The sequence below is a fragment of the Dromiciops gliroides genome, chromosome 2 (genome assembly GCF_019393635.1).
Source record: "Dromiciops gliroides isolate mDroGli1 chromosome 2, mDroGli1.pri, whole genome shotgun sequence".
Lineage (NCBI taxonomy): Eukaryota > Metazoa > Chordata > Mammalia > Microbiotheria > Microbiotheriidae > Dromiciops > Dromiciops gliroides.
In genome coordinates, this window is record NC_057862.1 from 550,486,932 (window position 1) to 550,503,443 (window position 16,512).

General features: G+C 39.8%; 1 protein-coding gene across 1 annotated transcript in view; it reads left to right on the forward strand.

Annotated features, from left to right (window-relative positions):
- The window catches only part of MERTK (MER proto-oncogene, tyrosine kinase), a 128,760-nt gene that overhangs the window by 92,941 nt on the left and 19,307 nt on the right, over nt 1–16,512 (forward strand). Inside the window, 9 exon segments of the mRNA XM_043989625.1 lie at nt 3,727–3,765; nt 3,768–3,834; nt 3,836–3,861; nt 6,622–6,717; nt 6,720–6,774; nt 10,845–10,888; nt 10,891–10,930; nt 13,973–13,975; nt 16,001–16,092. Coding sequence (XP_043845560.1) covers nt 3,727–3,765; nt 3,768–3,834; nt 3,836–3,861; nt 6,622–6,717; nt 6,720–6,774; nt 10,845–10,888; nt 10,891–10,930; nt 13,973–13,975; nt 16,001–16,092 — 462 coding nt within the window.

The window sequence follows — 16,512 nt, forward strand, 5'->3', positions numbered from 1 at the left end:
CTTACTATGTACTGATTTCCCTCATAGACAATGCACCGTTTTGTCATCATATATACAAAGATTAGTGAACAGATGGATGGGAGGTTACTGTATTCCTTGTCAGTCAGTGTGTCTATTATATGATATTTTAACAATCCGTTGTTTTCCAGTAGTAAGTTGCAAAATAACACTAGTCATTTTCCCAGCTGCTCGGCTGAGTAACTACAGGCTCAAGAAATGACAGCATGTGTTTAGGAAAGAAAAAAAAAAAGAATGACTGTACTTAATGATATTTTTCCTGAGAAAGTAAAAATACAGAATGACTATTCAACATTAAGCCTTTGTTTAGGGAGTTTCTTGGCAGGCTTACATATAAGCTTGTGCAGCACTCAGCTGAAGGGGATCTTAAAGAAACAAATCATAGAGTCAGCAGAGAGGATAGTGGAAGGAGTCCTAGATTTGGATCAGAGGACATGGTTTGAATCTTGGCTCTTTGGACAAGTCACTTAACCTTGCTGTGTCTCAGCTTCCTCGTGCATCAGATAAGGGGAGTTCAACTACAGGGATGCTAAGACCCCTTCCAACTCCATATCCTATGGTACAGTATTGGTCATAATCCCACAAATCACCTTGTATCTATTTTCTCCAGACCTCTCTATGTACATGTTGTCTCTCCACGTTAAACAAGAAGTTCTTTGGGGATAGGCACCGATTTTGCACTTTGTCCTTTGTGTCCTAGTAGCTAACATAGTACCGGCACATAATAGTTCAGTTTCAATTCAATAAACATTTATTAAGCACCTACTATGTGCTAAGCATATAGTATAAGAAATAAGAAAAAAGAAAGACAGTCTGTACTCAAGGAGCTTATGATATCACAGGAGGAGGTGGCTAGGTGGTTGCAGTGGATAAAGCACTGGCCCTGGATTCAGGAGTACCTGAGGTTCAAAATCCGGCCTCAGACACTTGACACTTACTAGCTGTGTGACCCTGGGCAAGTCACTTACCCCCATTGGCCCCGCCAAAAACAAAAAACAAAAATAAAATAATATCACGGGAAAAGACCCTACACAAAAAGAAACTAGAAAGTTGGGGAGAGGTGCCAGGGAGAACCCGGTGAGGGGATGATATTCTGAGGAGTCAAAACCAAACAGAGCCTCTGATGGAAAATGGAGAGTTGCCTGGAAAGTTCCTGAGCTCTCTGTAGAGGAAGGTTTTATGAGGAGTTTATTGCTCTGCTATCCTGCAGTGGATAGAGCTCCAGGCTGGGTCAAGAAGACTCATCTTCTTGAGTTCAAATCTGGCTTCAGACACTTAGTAGCTATGTGACCCTGGGCAAGGTCACTTAACTCTCTTGTCTCAGTTTACTCATCTGTAAAATGAGCTGGAGAAGGAAATGGCAATGATTACAGTATTTTTGCCAGAGCATCCAAATCATGCCAGAAAGCAGTCAGACATGACTGAAAAAAATGAATGAACAACAAACTGGTCCCCAGTCAGAGGAGAAAGGAAAGGAGAGAAGCTGAGAAGGTATTGAGTATCAAAAGCTGAGTTAATCAGCATGGTTATGAGACTTCAATTGATCTACTTATACCTGAGAGAGTCTTGATGTTCTGTGGGGGTCAGCCGAGCAGAACCACTATGGAAAATGAAGAGTATAGTGTAGTTGTTTAATAAATGCTTTTTTTGATTGATTGATTGATTACCAGGACATATTAGAATGGTTTGCTATTGAATTTGTCTTGTAGCTGGTGGCATAGTAGATAGAGTTCTGGGCCTTCAGGCAGGAAGACTTGAATTTAATCTGGCCTTAGACATTTTCCTAGCATTGGTGACCCTGGGCAAGTCACTTAACTTCTATTTGCCTCACTTTTCTCAAACTGTCAAATGGGAATAATAATAGTATCTATATCTCAGGGTTGCTGTGAAGATCAAAATGAGATAATTATAAAATGCTTGATATAGTGTCTAGCACATAGGTTAGTAGTATCTTACTATTATTACTTACCTCTGAGGTAAGAAAAATGAAGTGTTTCTAAGGTGACAACTTTTTTTTTTTCAGTAGCCTTTTGGGTTGTATATTTTTGGTTCCTGACATTTGCTACAGTTCAAAATTAGAAAAACTTTGGCTGACCAGCATATATTCTCCCTTAGACATGAATGATATAGTTGTCCTTTCCTCATAGACAGGGCTCGACTCCACCCTGCAAAAATTACCAGGACAAGTTGACTGGCACGGGACTGAAGGGCAGTAGAAATATGAAGGGCCATGGAAATGATTTGGTCAGAATTGGCTTCAGCAAACTCTCGGCTGGGTGTCCTAAATCTTGCTTTTCTCCTTAGAAAAAGAAAAGACTCCCTTTTGTGGTACGAGACCAGGGCTCCTACATCCAGAGGGAGCAGAGGGAGAGAGTCCTGTTTCAGGTTCAAGTTTTTGCTATCCTATGCCTTCTGTAGCAAAACCCGAGCTCCAAACTATGATTAATTCTGTACTTGGGTGGAAAAAAAAAAGTTTTCCTTCTTCTGCTCCACAGAACATTGTCCTGAAAAAGGTTAGGCTCTCATTCCTAGCCTTCCCCAACCACAGAAAAAGAAGAACTACTGAAGTAACACTTGAGGGGAAGGAAAAGAAGGGAAGAGACAGACAGACACAAAGAGACAGAGATAAAGAGATACAGAGAAAGAAAAAAAGACCTTGTTATAATCACTTAATTTTTGCTGAGTTTTGAGGAGAGGCAACCGGTGTTATACTGGGTGGAGTGTTCAGTATCAGAAGGGCCTGGCTTCAAACCCACTGCTTTCTTATTTGTGACGTGTTTGTATGACTTAAGACAAGCCCTCATTCCACCACCACCACCACCTCCTTTCTCATCTGTAAAATGAGGGATTAGGACTCAAATCTAGGCAATCTCTAAGATTCCTTAAAACTCTAAATCTATGAGTCCTTATTTCATTATTGCATCAAATGCCTGAGTAAATGCCATAGCAAAATTTTGTTTGTAAAAAATAATGGGGAGGAAAAAAATTTAAAAAAATAAAGGGGAGGGGGGCGGCTAGGTGGCGCAGTGGATAAGCACCGGCCCTGGAGTCAGGATTACCTGAGTTCAATCCAGCCTCAGACACATAACACTTACTAGCTGTGTGGACCCTGGCAAATCACTTAACCCAATTGCCTCACTAAAAAAAAAAATACAAAAAATAATAAAAAAAATAAAGGGGAGGGGCAGCTAGGTGGCACAGTGGATAAAGCACTCTGGATTCAGGAGGAACCTGAGTTCAAATCCGGGCTCAGACACTTGATAGTAGCTGTGTGACTCTGGCAAGTCACTTACCCTCATTGCCCCACAAAAAACAAACAGACAAACCAATTAAATGAATGAATAAATAAATGGATAGATGGATGGATGGATAAATAGAAAGAAAAAAGGGGAGAAAAATAAAGCTGCTTATATAATGGTTGTAGTAAAAAAAAAAAAAAAACACCTGCATATGATGTCGACCCTGCCTATAGCAATGAGGGAGTAGGGAAAAACCTGGATTTGGAACCAGAGTCCTGGGTTCAAATTATAGCTCTGCTACTTTACTACCTGAGTGTGTTGGGAGACACATAACTTCTCTGGGCCTTCTTTTCTCATCTGGAAAATGAGGAGTTTGGACTAATGGCCCAAAATCTGTGAAGTCTCTGGAAGGAACCGGTGCTACATCAATGTTGTGTTGGGTTTTGTCTCCCAGCAGGAACATTCTGAGAAGTTGACCAGAATGACAGCATTGCTCTTATTTCTGTGTTACCAGTAACACCACATATAGAGTGAGGATGGCTGTTGTCACTAAAGGCGGAGTTGGGCCTTTCAGTGACCGTGGATGTATTCATTCCAGCTAATGGTAAGACCTACTATTTGCTTCCAGAAGGTCCAGGTGGTGACCAGATTGTCATTAAATATGTTATGGGCCTACGAATGATATAAGACTGAAATCAGATTCAAAGTACATTTTTTTTTGCAATCATAAAATCAGTTATTTTCCCTAGTTATGAAGTACTACGATAGCATGCTTTTAAATGACCTTTTGTTGTTCTGAAAGACCTACAGAAGTATATAGTTCATTAGGAGACAGATCACTTTGGGATAGAAAATTTGACTTTACTCCTTGGATTTTCTAACTCCTTGGGGTGGGGAAAGTACTTTGTGAGATCATTGAATCTTAACTTGCTAAACCAGTATTGTGGGATTGGCAAGACCTTTCAGTTAGGCAAAGAAGGGAAGACCCATCCAAATATTTACCTTTGGGGTTGTTTTTGAATGCTACTTGACACTTCAATCTGTTACAACTTCCAATATCACTGCTGGAATGGCCAAATGGCCTCTGGACTGCTTATTTTAAAGTGATACTTTCTATAAACAAGTAGATGTAAAAAAGTCTCTCACGATTCACTCTCCAAGGATTGCTCCCACTTCCTGATTCAGAGCCCAGCCCTATGGAGTGTTTTGGTGTTTTGTTTTTAATTCTGCTGGCATGAAGTCCTAACATTGCATCAGGTGGCCCAGTACACAGCCTCTGATTTCACGGTTTAGTGGAACCACTTTGTCTCTGGCTTTGGACCACCCTGCACGTGTTTAAATGTTTGGCCTCCTGCCTTAAAGACCCATTGTTGTGTTGTATTTGTGTGTATTGTGCAGATGTGGTGATGTTAATCAGTAATCAGCATCTGCCATGTGCTAGGCATCCCTGGTAGTTCTTGTGAATATAAAAGATTATATGAAGCGCCATCCTCCTTCAAGCAGAGGGACAGGAAGGTGTCCTTTTCTGCTGGTGGTCGCTTATAACGTGGTCTTTGTACCTGATTTCAGGAGTAGTCTGGATACAGAAGCCTGAATTACACCTTTCCTAGGGAAATGAGGGGAGGGAAGAGGACCTCCCAACCGTCCTTTCCACTTTAACACTGTTCTGGGGGTTAAAATAAGACCTTTTTTTGCAGTTTCTAGGTTCTGGGGCATATTCTGAAGCCTAAGGAGAGTTAGTAATTCAATTCAGTTTAATTTAACTCAACAGGCATTTATTAGGCACCTACTATGTGTAAGGTATTACATAAGGTTCTAGGGATACAAAAACAAAAGTGAAGTACTCTCTTCCCTTCAGGAATTTATATTCTAAAGAGGGTCAAGCACCTATACACAAGCAATTCACAGAAAGGAAGGAGAACGAAAACATGAAGTTAACAAATGAAAGTATTGGGAAAGGCCTCTTATAGAAGATTGCACCTGAGCTGATCCCTGAAGGCACAGAGACAGAGAACAGAGACCGAAGAGAGAGCTTATTCAAGGCATGGGGGACAGCCAATGCAAAAGTGTGGAAGTGGGAGATGGAATGTATTACTATACTGGCAATGATAGCAAAGAAGCTAGTTTGTCTGGAGAGTAGTGTGTGAAGGACAGCAATAAGTATACAAACAGAAGTTTGTATTTTTGCCTAGAGGCGTTATGGGAACCACTGAAGCTTCTTAATTATGGTTATACCTAGGTCAAACCTGTGTTTTTGCAATTTTATTTCACAGCTCTGTGGAGGATGGATTGGAGGTGAGAAAGACTGGAGGCAGGGAGACCATTAGGAGGCTATTCCAGTAGCAAATGTGGAAGGTGGTGAGGGTCTAAATGAAGGTCTAATTGACAAAGTCTTAGCAACTGATCTGATAGGGAGGTAGAGGATAGTGGAAAGTTGAGGGTGACTCAAGGTGGTGAATCTAGATAATTGGAAGGATGCTGGTGGCCTCAATAGAATTAAGGAAGTTAAGGAGATCAGTAGATTTGGAGCATATAAGGGTGAGATAAAGCTTCAGATGCTTATGAAACTTCCATTTCATTTGAGAAAGGTTGTGCACATAGGAAAGGTAAAGAAGATGTGCCTACCAAATAGAAGCATAATATCCTGGATTTCTAAAGAGACACTGGCCAACCAGGTACAGATTAACTAATATGAAGTCCAACAATGTAGGAGTCCTTATCTTCATCACACATGGTCAATTTCTCACTCTGAAGTTTACTAAGTTTTAAAGTAGTTCAGATCATTCTTGTGAAGTAAAATGAATGAGTACTGTTGGGGTGCTGTTTTCCCCTTCTACTATTACTTCAAACCAGGCAATTGAGGACACGAAAACCTTGCAGTTTTCATGAACACTAAAAAGTATTGGCAATCCAATGTTTCCTGGCAGGGAAAAAAATCTATTAACAAGACACAGAACCACAAAACTTTAGACTTAGAATGGATCTCCAAAACCACTGAGTCCAATCTAGACTTGATCAAGAATCCCTTCTGTAATATAACTTACAAGTAAAGACCGCCCATGAGGAAGAACCCTCTATCTCTGGAAGCAGACCTTTCATTCTTGGATGACTTAAATTGTTTGAAAATGCTTCCTTAATCTGAATTCAAACCTTAATCTGCTTCTTTGGAACTCCATTGGTTTTATTTCTGCCCTCTGGGGCCAAACGGAGCAAGTTCTTTCCTTCTCTTATTAATTACCACCGACCTTTGAAAGGATGAGGATGTTGGGGTGGATGGAAAGAGTAAGCACTAACTGTTGTTTTCTATTTAGTTAAAATACTAAAGATATTTTAGATTTTTAATTTGAATGACTTTGTTTTTTAGGCTTAATAGACTTTGCTCCTTCTTCGACTCCAGCACCGGGGAATACAGATCCAATCATAATCATCCTGGGGTGCTTTTGTGGAATTATCCTTATTGGCTAATTCTTTATATATCTCTAGCTATTAGAAAGAGATTACAAGAAACAAAGTTTGGGTAGTTACATAAATTAATATTAAATCAAATGGGTATAGCATAATATTACATCTTTTTAAATAATTTTTCAATCATTTCTATTTCTCTCCCCTCCAATTAAGAAAGAAAATAATTATTACATATTAACACTTTACTGATTAGTCATTTTGATATGTTCCTGCTTCTAGTCTAATTAATTGAACCAAAATCATCCTGTAGTTTATGGTATAGTAATCTTTAGGATGACCAGTCTACTAAATCATACAATTCCTTAATTAGGCAAATTCTCAAACATTAACTTTATTGTCAGTGATTCACTACAGTTGATTTGGTAGAAAGCCAAACCTAAGAATGACTCTCAGTGATAGAGAATCAATAGGTATTAATACTATTTCATGATCAGAAACCCAATTCTGATTTCTTCAACTAGAAATCATACCAAAAAATGGCTTAGTATAGGTGTTTGTTGTTCTTGTGTCACGTTAGTCATGTTTGACTCTTTGTAACCCCATTGGAGGTTTTCTTGACGATACTGGTATTGGTTTGCCATTTCCTTCTCCAGCTCATTTTACAGATGAGGAAACTGAGGCAAACAGGGTTGTTATGTGCCCAGGATCATACAGCTAGTAACTGTCTGAGGCTAGATTTGAACTCATGAACATGAGTCTTTCTGATTCTAAGCCCAGTGCTCTATCCATTTCACCACCTAGCTGTCTTAGACTTATGTGTAATTAATTTTATAGATAGATCTTAAATACTAAGTTATTTTGTTACAAAAACCACAAATTATTTCCTCCCCAAACTTTTTCCTGATGAGAACTTAAAAAAAAAAGTTTTTTCTTATATCTAATGTTTACTAACAGAAGAAGCAAGGAGGAAAAAAGACTGAGTTATCAATCAATTACAGTGAATTATGGGGGACTCAATTCATTCCATACACCTATGGAAATACTGCCAGACACTTCTGTCCCCTGGCATTCCTTCTCCCTAGAATTCCCAAAACTATGGGATGGGAAATGCTGGTGGAAATCAGCCTCCCCAAGCCCATTTACTATGACTTGGGCACTAATTAGGAGCTTCAGTTATCAGCTTGGGAATGCCTGATTTACTTGCATCATATTTCAATATGTATATAAGTGTGTATTTTGATAAAATGGAAGAATCTACCTCTTAGATGGATGATTCTAACTGGAGCACAACCCTAGTTTTTTTAGTTGTTGGATCTTAACTTCTGAGTATGTTTTGTTCTCTTGGTGTATCTTCATGTAATATATAGGAGACCCAAAAGAATTTGAATGTGGTGGAGTAGAACACATCCTGGATTGGGAGTTGTGAGACCCAGCTTCTAGTCCTAGGTCTGCCACTCACTGTCTGACCCCTGGGCAGGTTGAAAGCACTTGGGCTTTAGTTTCTGCATCTGTAAAAGTTCGGGCTATGGGATCTGTGAGGTCTTCTGAACTCTAAAAATCAGTGAGATTCTAATACAATCCAAAAGGATATGTTAAGTGTCTACCACCAGCAAAAGTATCATGCTTTGTACCTGAGGATACAAAGAGAAAACAAAACAAAACAGACCCTGCTTTTTATGTAATAAACATTTTTATTTATAGTTTTGGGTTCCAATTTTTATTCCTACTTCCCTCCCACTCCTCCTCCCCTCCCTGAGGTGGCAAGGCAATCAGATATGGGTTATATATGCCTGGTTATGCACAGTATTACATACTGGACCCTGCTTTTAAGGGCCATTCCAGTGGAGGGATCTGTTCTTGATTTAGGGGCAGGGGGCCCTCGTGTTTGGTAGCCCTTAAGAATTTGTAGTTGAACAAAATGTATTTTATCCCAACTGGGCAGAAATTCCTAGGTTAACATCATAGCAACTATCTGATATGTAGAAGCAATATATCTTAGTGATAATTTGATTTTTTTTTTTTGAGGTCACCCAGAATGAATGATCTGCAAGTGCAGAACCAAAGAAATAAGGACAAATGTACTCTTCCCCACAGGAGACACTCAGGGAAATGCTAGTTGAAAGACTGGATGCATGGCACAAAGCAGGGGATGCACTTGCTAATATCTTTTGGCCCTCTGGGGGCTGTGGTCAAAAGCTTGAATTGCTGCTGGAGGCTAGACTTCCTCTGCCAGTAATCTCACAAGTACCTCACTACTTCCTTCACTTACTATCCTTTCCAAATCTATTTCCTTCCTTCTTTTTTTTTTTTTTTTTTAGTGAAGCAATTGGGGTTAAGTGACTTGCCCAGGGTCACACAGCTAGTACGTGTTAAGTGTCTGAGGCCAGATTTGAACTCAGGTACTCCTGACTCCAGGGCCAAGTGTTCTATCCACTGCGCCACCTAGCTGCCCCTCCTTCCTTCTTTCAGAAGGAAAGCTGGCATGTTTACCTGTCCCATAAAGTTCCTCTAAGCCTTTTTTAGATCGTGGACTCTGTGGCATCCTGATGAAGCCCATGGACCCCTTCTTGGAATAATGTTTTGTTGCTTACACTCACATTTGAAGTAAATGCCAAATTTTATTTAGTGGTTAATAAAAATAAAGATGTAATCCTTTTTTTCCCATCCAAGTTCATTACCCCTGAAATCTATCCATGGAAGGAAGGCAGTCAAAAAGTTATTAAGGCAGACTGGGAATTAAATCACTGTGCTCAGTGATGGAGAGACATGAGGAGGGAAAGGAATTCTGTGGATCCCAGTTTAAAAATTTTAGTTCTAAAATAATCATGATATATCTTTAAAAAAACTTGAGATCCTGTTGGGTCACAGGAGCTTCTTGACACAGCACCTACATAGTGTTACTATTTTAGCCTGCAGGAACAAATCACCAAAAATACCAGATGTAGAAGAAACAACTTGGGGGAGGGGGAGGGGTGTTACTCTTTGCCTAGCCAGGGTTTTTTGACCTGACCAATGACACTCCATCCTTCTTAGCTCCTGGAATTCAGGTTGTTTGAATATTGCCTTGTAAACTTGAAAAGGCAGTAGACAGAAAACAGACCATTTAATAGAATGAAAATACAGCTTATCTTTGGGAGGAGAGGTTCTTTTAAAACAGGAGTTTTTAACTTGGGATCTGTAGATTAGATTTGAAATTTTTATAACTATTTCAGTATAATTGGTTTCCTTTGTAATCCAATGCACCTTCTTTTATTAATTTAATAACATTATTCTGAGCCAAGATCCAAAAACTTCACCAGACTGTCAAAGGGGTCCATGACACAAAAAAGGACTTCTTTTTTAAAAGAAGAATCTGATAAGCAACAGTCAGGATTAGTTAAGCATTTGCTTAAGCACTGATTAAGTATTTAGTATGTACCAGCATAGGTAGCTCAGTGGATAGAGTGCCAGGCCTGGAATCAGAAAGACTCATATTCATGAGTTCAAATTTGGTCTCAGTCATTAGCTATGTAACCCTGAGCCAGTCACTTAACCCTGTTTGATTGAGTTTCCTCATCTGGAAAATGAACTGGAGAAGGAAATGGCAAACTACTCCAGTATTTTTGCCAAGAAAACCCCAAATGGGGTCACAGAGAGTTGGACATGACTGAAAAACAACAATGTGTACCAGGCCCTGTTTTAAACTGGGAATACAAAATGCAAACGAGCAAGGTAGTCTCTGCCATCAAAGAGCAAACCATTCTTTTTTTTTTTTTTTTTTGGTGAGGCAATTGGGGTTAAGTGACTTGCCCAGGGTCACACAGCTAGTAAGTGTTAAGTGTCTGAGGCCGGATTTGAACTCAGGTCCTTCTGAGTCCAGCGCCAGTGCTCTATCCACTGTGCCACCTAGCTGCACCCCCCCCTTTTTTTTTTTTGTGAGAGCATACCATTCTAATGGGGAGTTGGAAGGGAAGTTTGAAAGTGAGTGGCTAACTGATTCTGGGCAAAATAAGGCAAAAACCCACCTTTTAGCTCCAGTGTTCCAAGGAAATAGTCTGAGTGATCGGGTGGCATGGTTGTTAACACTAACATTTGCTATCTTTGTTTTATGAATTTGGTTTTTCAAAAGGATTATCCAAGATATATGTGTGTGTGTGTGTGTGTGTGTGTGTGTGTGTATACATCTTATTTTTTTCCACTTAGGACTGCCTTCTCAGAGGAGGATTCAGGATTGGTTGTGAATTACAAACCAAAGAGTCTTTCTCACGGCAAGCTATTGAACTCACCCTGTAAGTTGACAATATTTCATTTCTCTTGGAAGAATTTTAAATGGTTTTCTAACTGGAAAAGACCCAAGTCTGATGGGGTTCTAGGAAGCACTAAGTGGAAGAACAGCCATGGTGTGGTAAAAGAATAACCCAATTCTGACACTTGCTGGCTACATGATGCCAGGGGAGACAATTAGTCACTCTGTGCTTCAGAGAACTTGCTGGGACTTCTCTCCTAAATTTTGGAGAGTTGAAATCTGTTGGTGGAGGTAGTTTACCATACTGTAAGTTTCAAGCACTAACAATAAAAATTACTCAGAGTAAGGGCTTTTATCATCCATTGCTGTCTTGCACATTAACAAGTTGGTTAGACTTGGATCTAGAGGTGGTGGGTTTAATATACATAGTAGACCTGTAGTAACCAGAAAACAGAGCAATAGAATGAAGCCCCAAAACTTATGCCATTAAAACAGCCAGCTCTAGAAAACCTGGTCACATGTCAAATGCTCAGGAATAACCTGAAAGACTTAATCTCAAGCATTATTTGAAATGTTGATTCCTTGGTAGCTGTTTTTCAAAGCAGAGAGTTATTTGTTTTTTAGAGTCCTTTGTAAAATTTTTGGTTTCTTCTTTCTTTGGAATACCTTTCAAAGTGCTCTAATCTAATTAGAATTGAAGGGGAGGGAGGCATGATTACAGTGGTTGTGAATTACCTCTGAAACAATATAAAAGGAATTACACAAATGTTCTATGACAATTCTAAGTTTCAGTAAAAAGGTAATGATGGGATATATAGGTAAACAGTCAAGTCATTTAGTCAATAAGGATTTATTAAGCACCTACTAAATGTCAGACACTATACTTCATGCAGGGGATATAAAGAAAGACAAAAACATGGTTCTTGACTTCAGGGAGTTCACTTTCCAGTGGCAGAGTCACCATGAAAATAATTCATTCATCCATCCATCCATCTATCTAAATATCTATCTATCCTATATGTATATACATGTACATATACATATATATACACACATATACAAGAGTAAATAGCAGAATATCTCAGAGGAAGTGTACTAGCTGACAGATCAGAAGGGCACAGGGAAGGAGAATAAATAGAATGAGAAAAGCTTCTTGTAAAAGGTGAGATTTGAACTGAGTCTTGAAGGAACCCTAAAGTCTAGAGGTAATGGTAGGGGGGCAGCTAGGTGGCGCAGTGGATATAGCGCCAGCCCTGGAGTCCGGAGGACCTGAGTTCAAATCTGGCCTCAGACACTTAACACTTACTAGCTGTGTGACCCTGGGCAAGTCACTTGACCCCAATTGCCTCACTAAAAAAAAAAAAAAAAAGAGGTAATGGTAGGGGGCAGCTAGGTGGTGCGATAGATAAAGCATTGGCCCTGGATTCAGGAGTACCTGAGTTCAAATCCGGCCTCAGACACTTGATACTTACTAACTGTGTGACCCTGGGCAAGTCACTTAACCCTCATTGCCCTGCAAAAAAAAAAAAGAGAGAGAGAGAGAGGTAGCAGTGAGGAGACAGAGTGTCACGTTCAAGGAACAGCTAGAATATCAGTGTGGCTAGATTGTAGAGTATTCTGAGGGGAGTAAAGTGTAATGAACTTGAAAGGTGGGAAGGGTTCAAGTCAGTAAGAGTTTTACATGTCAAATAGAGGACTTTGTATTTGATCTTAGAGGTAATAGGAAGCCAATGGAGTTTACTGAGTAGGAGGGTAACATGGTCAAATATGCACTTTAGGAAAATCACTTTGGTAAGATAGATTGGCATGGGGAGGGCCTTGAAGCAGAGTGACCAACCAGAAAGCTGGTGCAATAGTCAAGGAATTGAGTGATGAGGGCCAAGAGTGGTATCTGTATGAATGAATGGAGAGAAAGTGATACCTGAGATGTTGTGAGTGTAAAAAATGACAAGACTTGGAAACAGATTGGATAAATAGAGTAAGTAAGAGTGAGAATTTAAGGATTATAACAAATGGGAAAGTTCAGAAGTGAGGAGGGCTTGGGGAGAAAGAAATCAAGTTCTGCTTTGGACTTGTTGAGTTTGAGATGTCTACTGGACATCAGGTTCAAGATATCTAAAAGGCATTTGGTGATTTGAGCCTGGAGCTCAGGAGAGGCATTAGAACTGGATATATAAATCTAGGAATCATCTAAATAGAGATGATGATTGAACTGATAGGAGCAAATGAAATCATCAAGTGAGATAATATAAAAGGAGAAGAGAGGAGAAGAGAAGAGAAGAGGGCCCAGGACAGAATCTTGGGGGATAGCCATGATTTGTGGGTGTGACTAGGCTGAGGATCCAACAAAGGAGACTGAGAAGCAGCAGTCAGACAAATAGGAGGATAACTAGAGGAGAATAAATAATATCACAAAAGCCTAGAGAGAAGAGAGCATCAAGGAGAAATATGTGGTTGACAATGCCAAATACCACAGAGAGGTCAAGAAGTACAAAGACTGAGATAAGGTTATATAATTTAGAGAGAGCGGTTTCAATTGAATGATGATATCGCAAACTAGGTATCTGAGGGTTTAGAAAAAAATGAGAAGAGGGGCAGCTAGGTGGTGCAGTGGATAGAGCACCGGCTCTGGATTCAGGAGGACCTGAGTTCAAATCCGGCCTTGGACCCTTAACACTTACTAGCTGGGTGACCCTGGGCAAGTCACTTGACCCCAATTGCCTCACCAAAAAAAAAAAAAAGAAAGAAAGAAAGAAATGAGAAGAGAAGAAGTGGAGGCATTGAGTGTAGATGGCTTTTCTGAGGGGTTAAGCTGAGATAAGGAGAAGAGATATAAGATAATGGATAGTGGATACATTAGGATAAAGTGAGAGCTTTTTGAAGATGATCAAGACCTGGTCATGTTTGTAGGCAGCAGAGAAAGAAACAGCAAAGGGAAAAAGATTAAAGATTAGAAAAAAAATAGTGGAGATTGTGGGAGAGGCAATCTCTAAAGAAGAAGGGAGACAATGGGATGAAGGGTACATGTAGGGGGGTGGACTTGACAAGCAAAACAATCACCTTGTCAGTGACTAGAGTGATGGAGGTCGTGTGAGATGAAGAGGAGGGGAGAAAAGGGGTGACATGGGAAGCTCAAGGAGAGAAGAAAAAGCTTGGAACAACCACTCTGTTGAGATAGGAATCAATTAGTGAGTAAGTAATAGGATTTCCTTGCTGCATTGGGGCTCAGTTGAAAATTGCTAACAAATTTGTAGAGGATCTAGTTGGCCTGGTTCTGTGATTTCCTTCAGTTCTGTTCTGAAGTACATGAAGCAGAACAAAGGAGGCAGATGGTGAGGGTAATCCAGGGTTGTATTTTGTCAAGGAGAGATTGGCAACAGAACAAGGAAATGGGATTTGAGAGAAGGAAAGGGTAGGGAAGAGTTGAAGTGGTTCACACTAGGAATTGAGATTGGGAAGAGAAGAGAGAGTAGCCAAAACAAAGGTGGTGGCTTAGGACAGCACAGAGGGATAGAGGAATTGTGGGTCAATTGTGGGTGAGGTTGAAGAATTCTCAACCATTCTGAATTGTGGGTGAGGTTGAAGAGTAGGTTTAGGAGGAGTATGGGGGAGATGAAAGATAAAAGATTATGATCAGGGGCAGCTAGGTAGCACAGTGGATAGAGCACTGGCCCTAGATTCAGAAGGACCTGAGTTCAAATGTGACCTCAGACACTTGACACTTACTAGCTGTGTGACCCTGGGCAAGTCACTTAACCCCAATTGCCTCACCAAAAAAAAAAAAGAAAGAAAGAAAGATTATGATCAGATAAAGGAGTTTCACAGTCCTTGAACATGGAAGTGGGTTACCTTGGGGTGATGGCAGGATCCCTGTGCATAGTAGAGATAGAGTGGAGGAGTGATAGGACCTTAGCTTTGTAGCTAGAGGGAAGGGAACAAGCATTTATTATCTCCTAGGTGCCAAGCACTGTGCCAAGTACTTTACAAATATTATCACATTTGATCTTCACAGCATCCATGGGTGCTGAGTGCTGTTATGATTCTTATTTTATAATTGAGGAAACTGAGGCTGGCAGGTGTTAAATAACTTGCCCAAGGTCACACACCTAGTAAGTGTCTGAGGCTGGATTTGAACTTGTCTTCCTGATTCCAGGCCCAATGTTCTATCCACAGCATCATTTAGGTACTTCCTAACTTTCAGAAGAGACCTGAAAACTTATCTGGTCCATCGCCTTTATTTCATTATTTGAGGAAACTGAGGCTCAAAGAGGTTACTTGTGCAAAGCCGTATAAGTAGTGAAAGCACATATGGAGTACTCTTTTTATGTATCATATTTATGTCAGCAGAAGCAAGCTCTTTGTAGGCAGGGACCATGTCTTATACTTCATTTATACCCATAGGATTGTGCTAGACACCAGGCCTTTCCATTCACCATGTAGCTGTTTTCTAACAACACAGCTCTTTGAGAGCAAGGAGTATCTTGCATTTCTGTTTGCATTCCTAGGGTTTATTCACAGTGCTGGCACACAGTAAACAATTAATGCTTTTTTATTCTATTTCATGTCATACTAAGTGATTCATATAATCAAGGAAGCCAAAAAGAAAGCTTCCTCTTTATCCCAGCTTGTTCACTGCTACCTGCTTATAGCCCAACATGTGGCCAATTAGGCCGTTAACATTGAGAAACTAACCTTTCCCAATGGTTATCTGGGCCCTAAAGGAATTCATTCCAGTCATTTGGGTTGTAACAGAATCTGCTGTGATGACTATCATTGATCTTATCTCTGGGTAACAGTGTCTGTGTCATGGAAACTTTTGGCCCTTATCAGTCTTCAAAAGACTTTCTGCATTCTCTTTAATGCTCCTGCTTTCCCTTTCTTAATTATCTCCATTTTATCCTGTATGGGTATCTAGTTTGTATTTAGGTATTTTCTCATGTTGTCTCCTCCATTAGACTGTAAACTCAAAAGTACAGACTGTCTTTTGCCTTTCTTTTCATCCCTGGCAGGTTCTTTGCACATAGTAGGCATTTAATAAATGCTTGAGGGAACTGATTAGTTGGAAAAAAAACCTCATTTTGTTAACTCCTCTCTGTGCTTCTCTTTCAGTGAGAAGTTTGGGGGTCAGTGAGGAATTACAAGATAAACTGGAAGATGTTGTGATTGACCGGAACCTCCTGACTCTTGGGAAAATTCTGGGAGAAGGTAACTAATTTGGAGCCATTATTAAAAAGCAGAAAACTACCACAAGATCATTTTAGAGAATTTGAATCATAAAATGTCTCTGAGGGTATTTTCTAGCTCATTTTTACTTGAAATAATAGGATTAATGAAAGTATTTGTCATAAAGATTTGCTCTCTGGGGGGTGGGGTGCTTCATAAAACAGTATGTTGTAGTTTTCAGTAGGGAAAAACTCAACTATTCCTTGTGAGAGTGAGTCTCCAGAAACTCATCAGTCAGATACCCATGTGTTTTAAATGGATTTTTCTGGTCCTTAAATATATTATTTCATTAGAAAATATATTCTTTATATTATTATTGTTTCATTATATTATTTCATCATTATTCCATTAGGAAACCTGGGTTCAAAGTTTGCCTTAGATACTGATTAGCTATATGCCCCT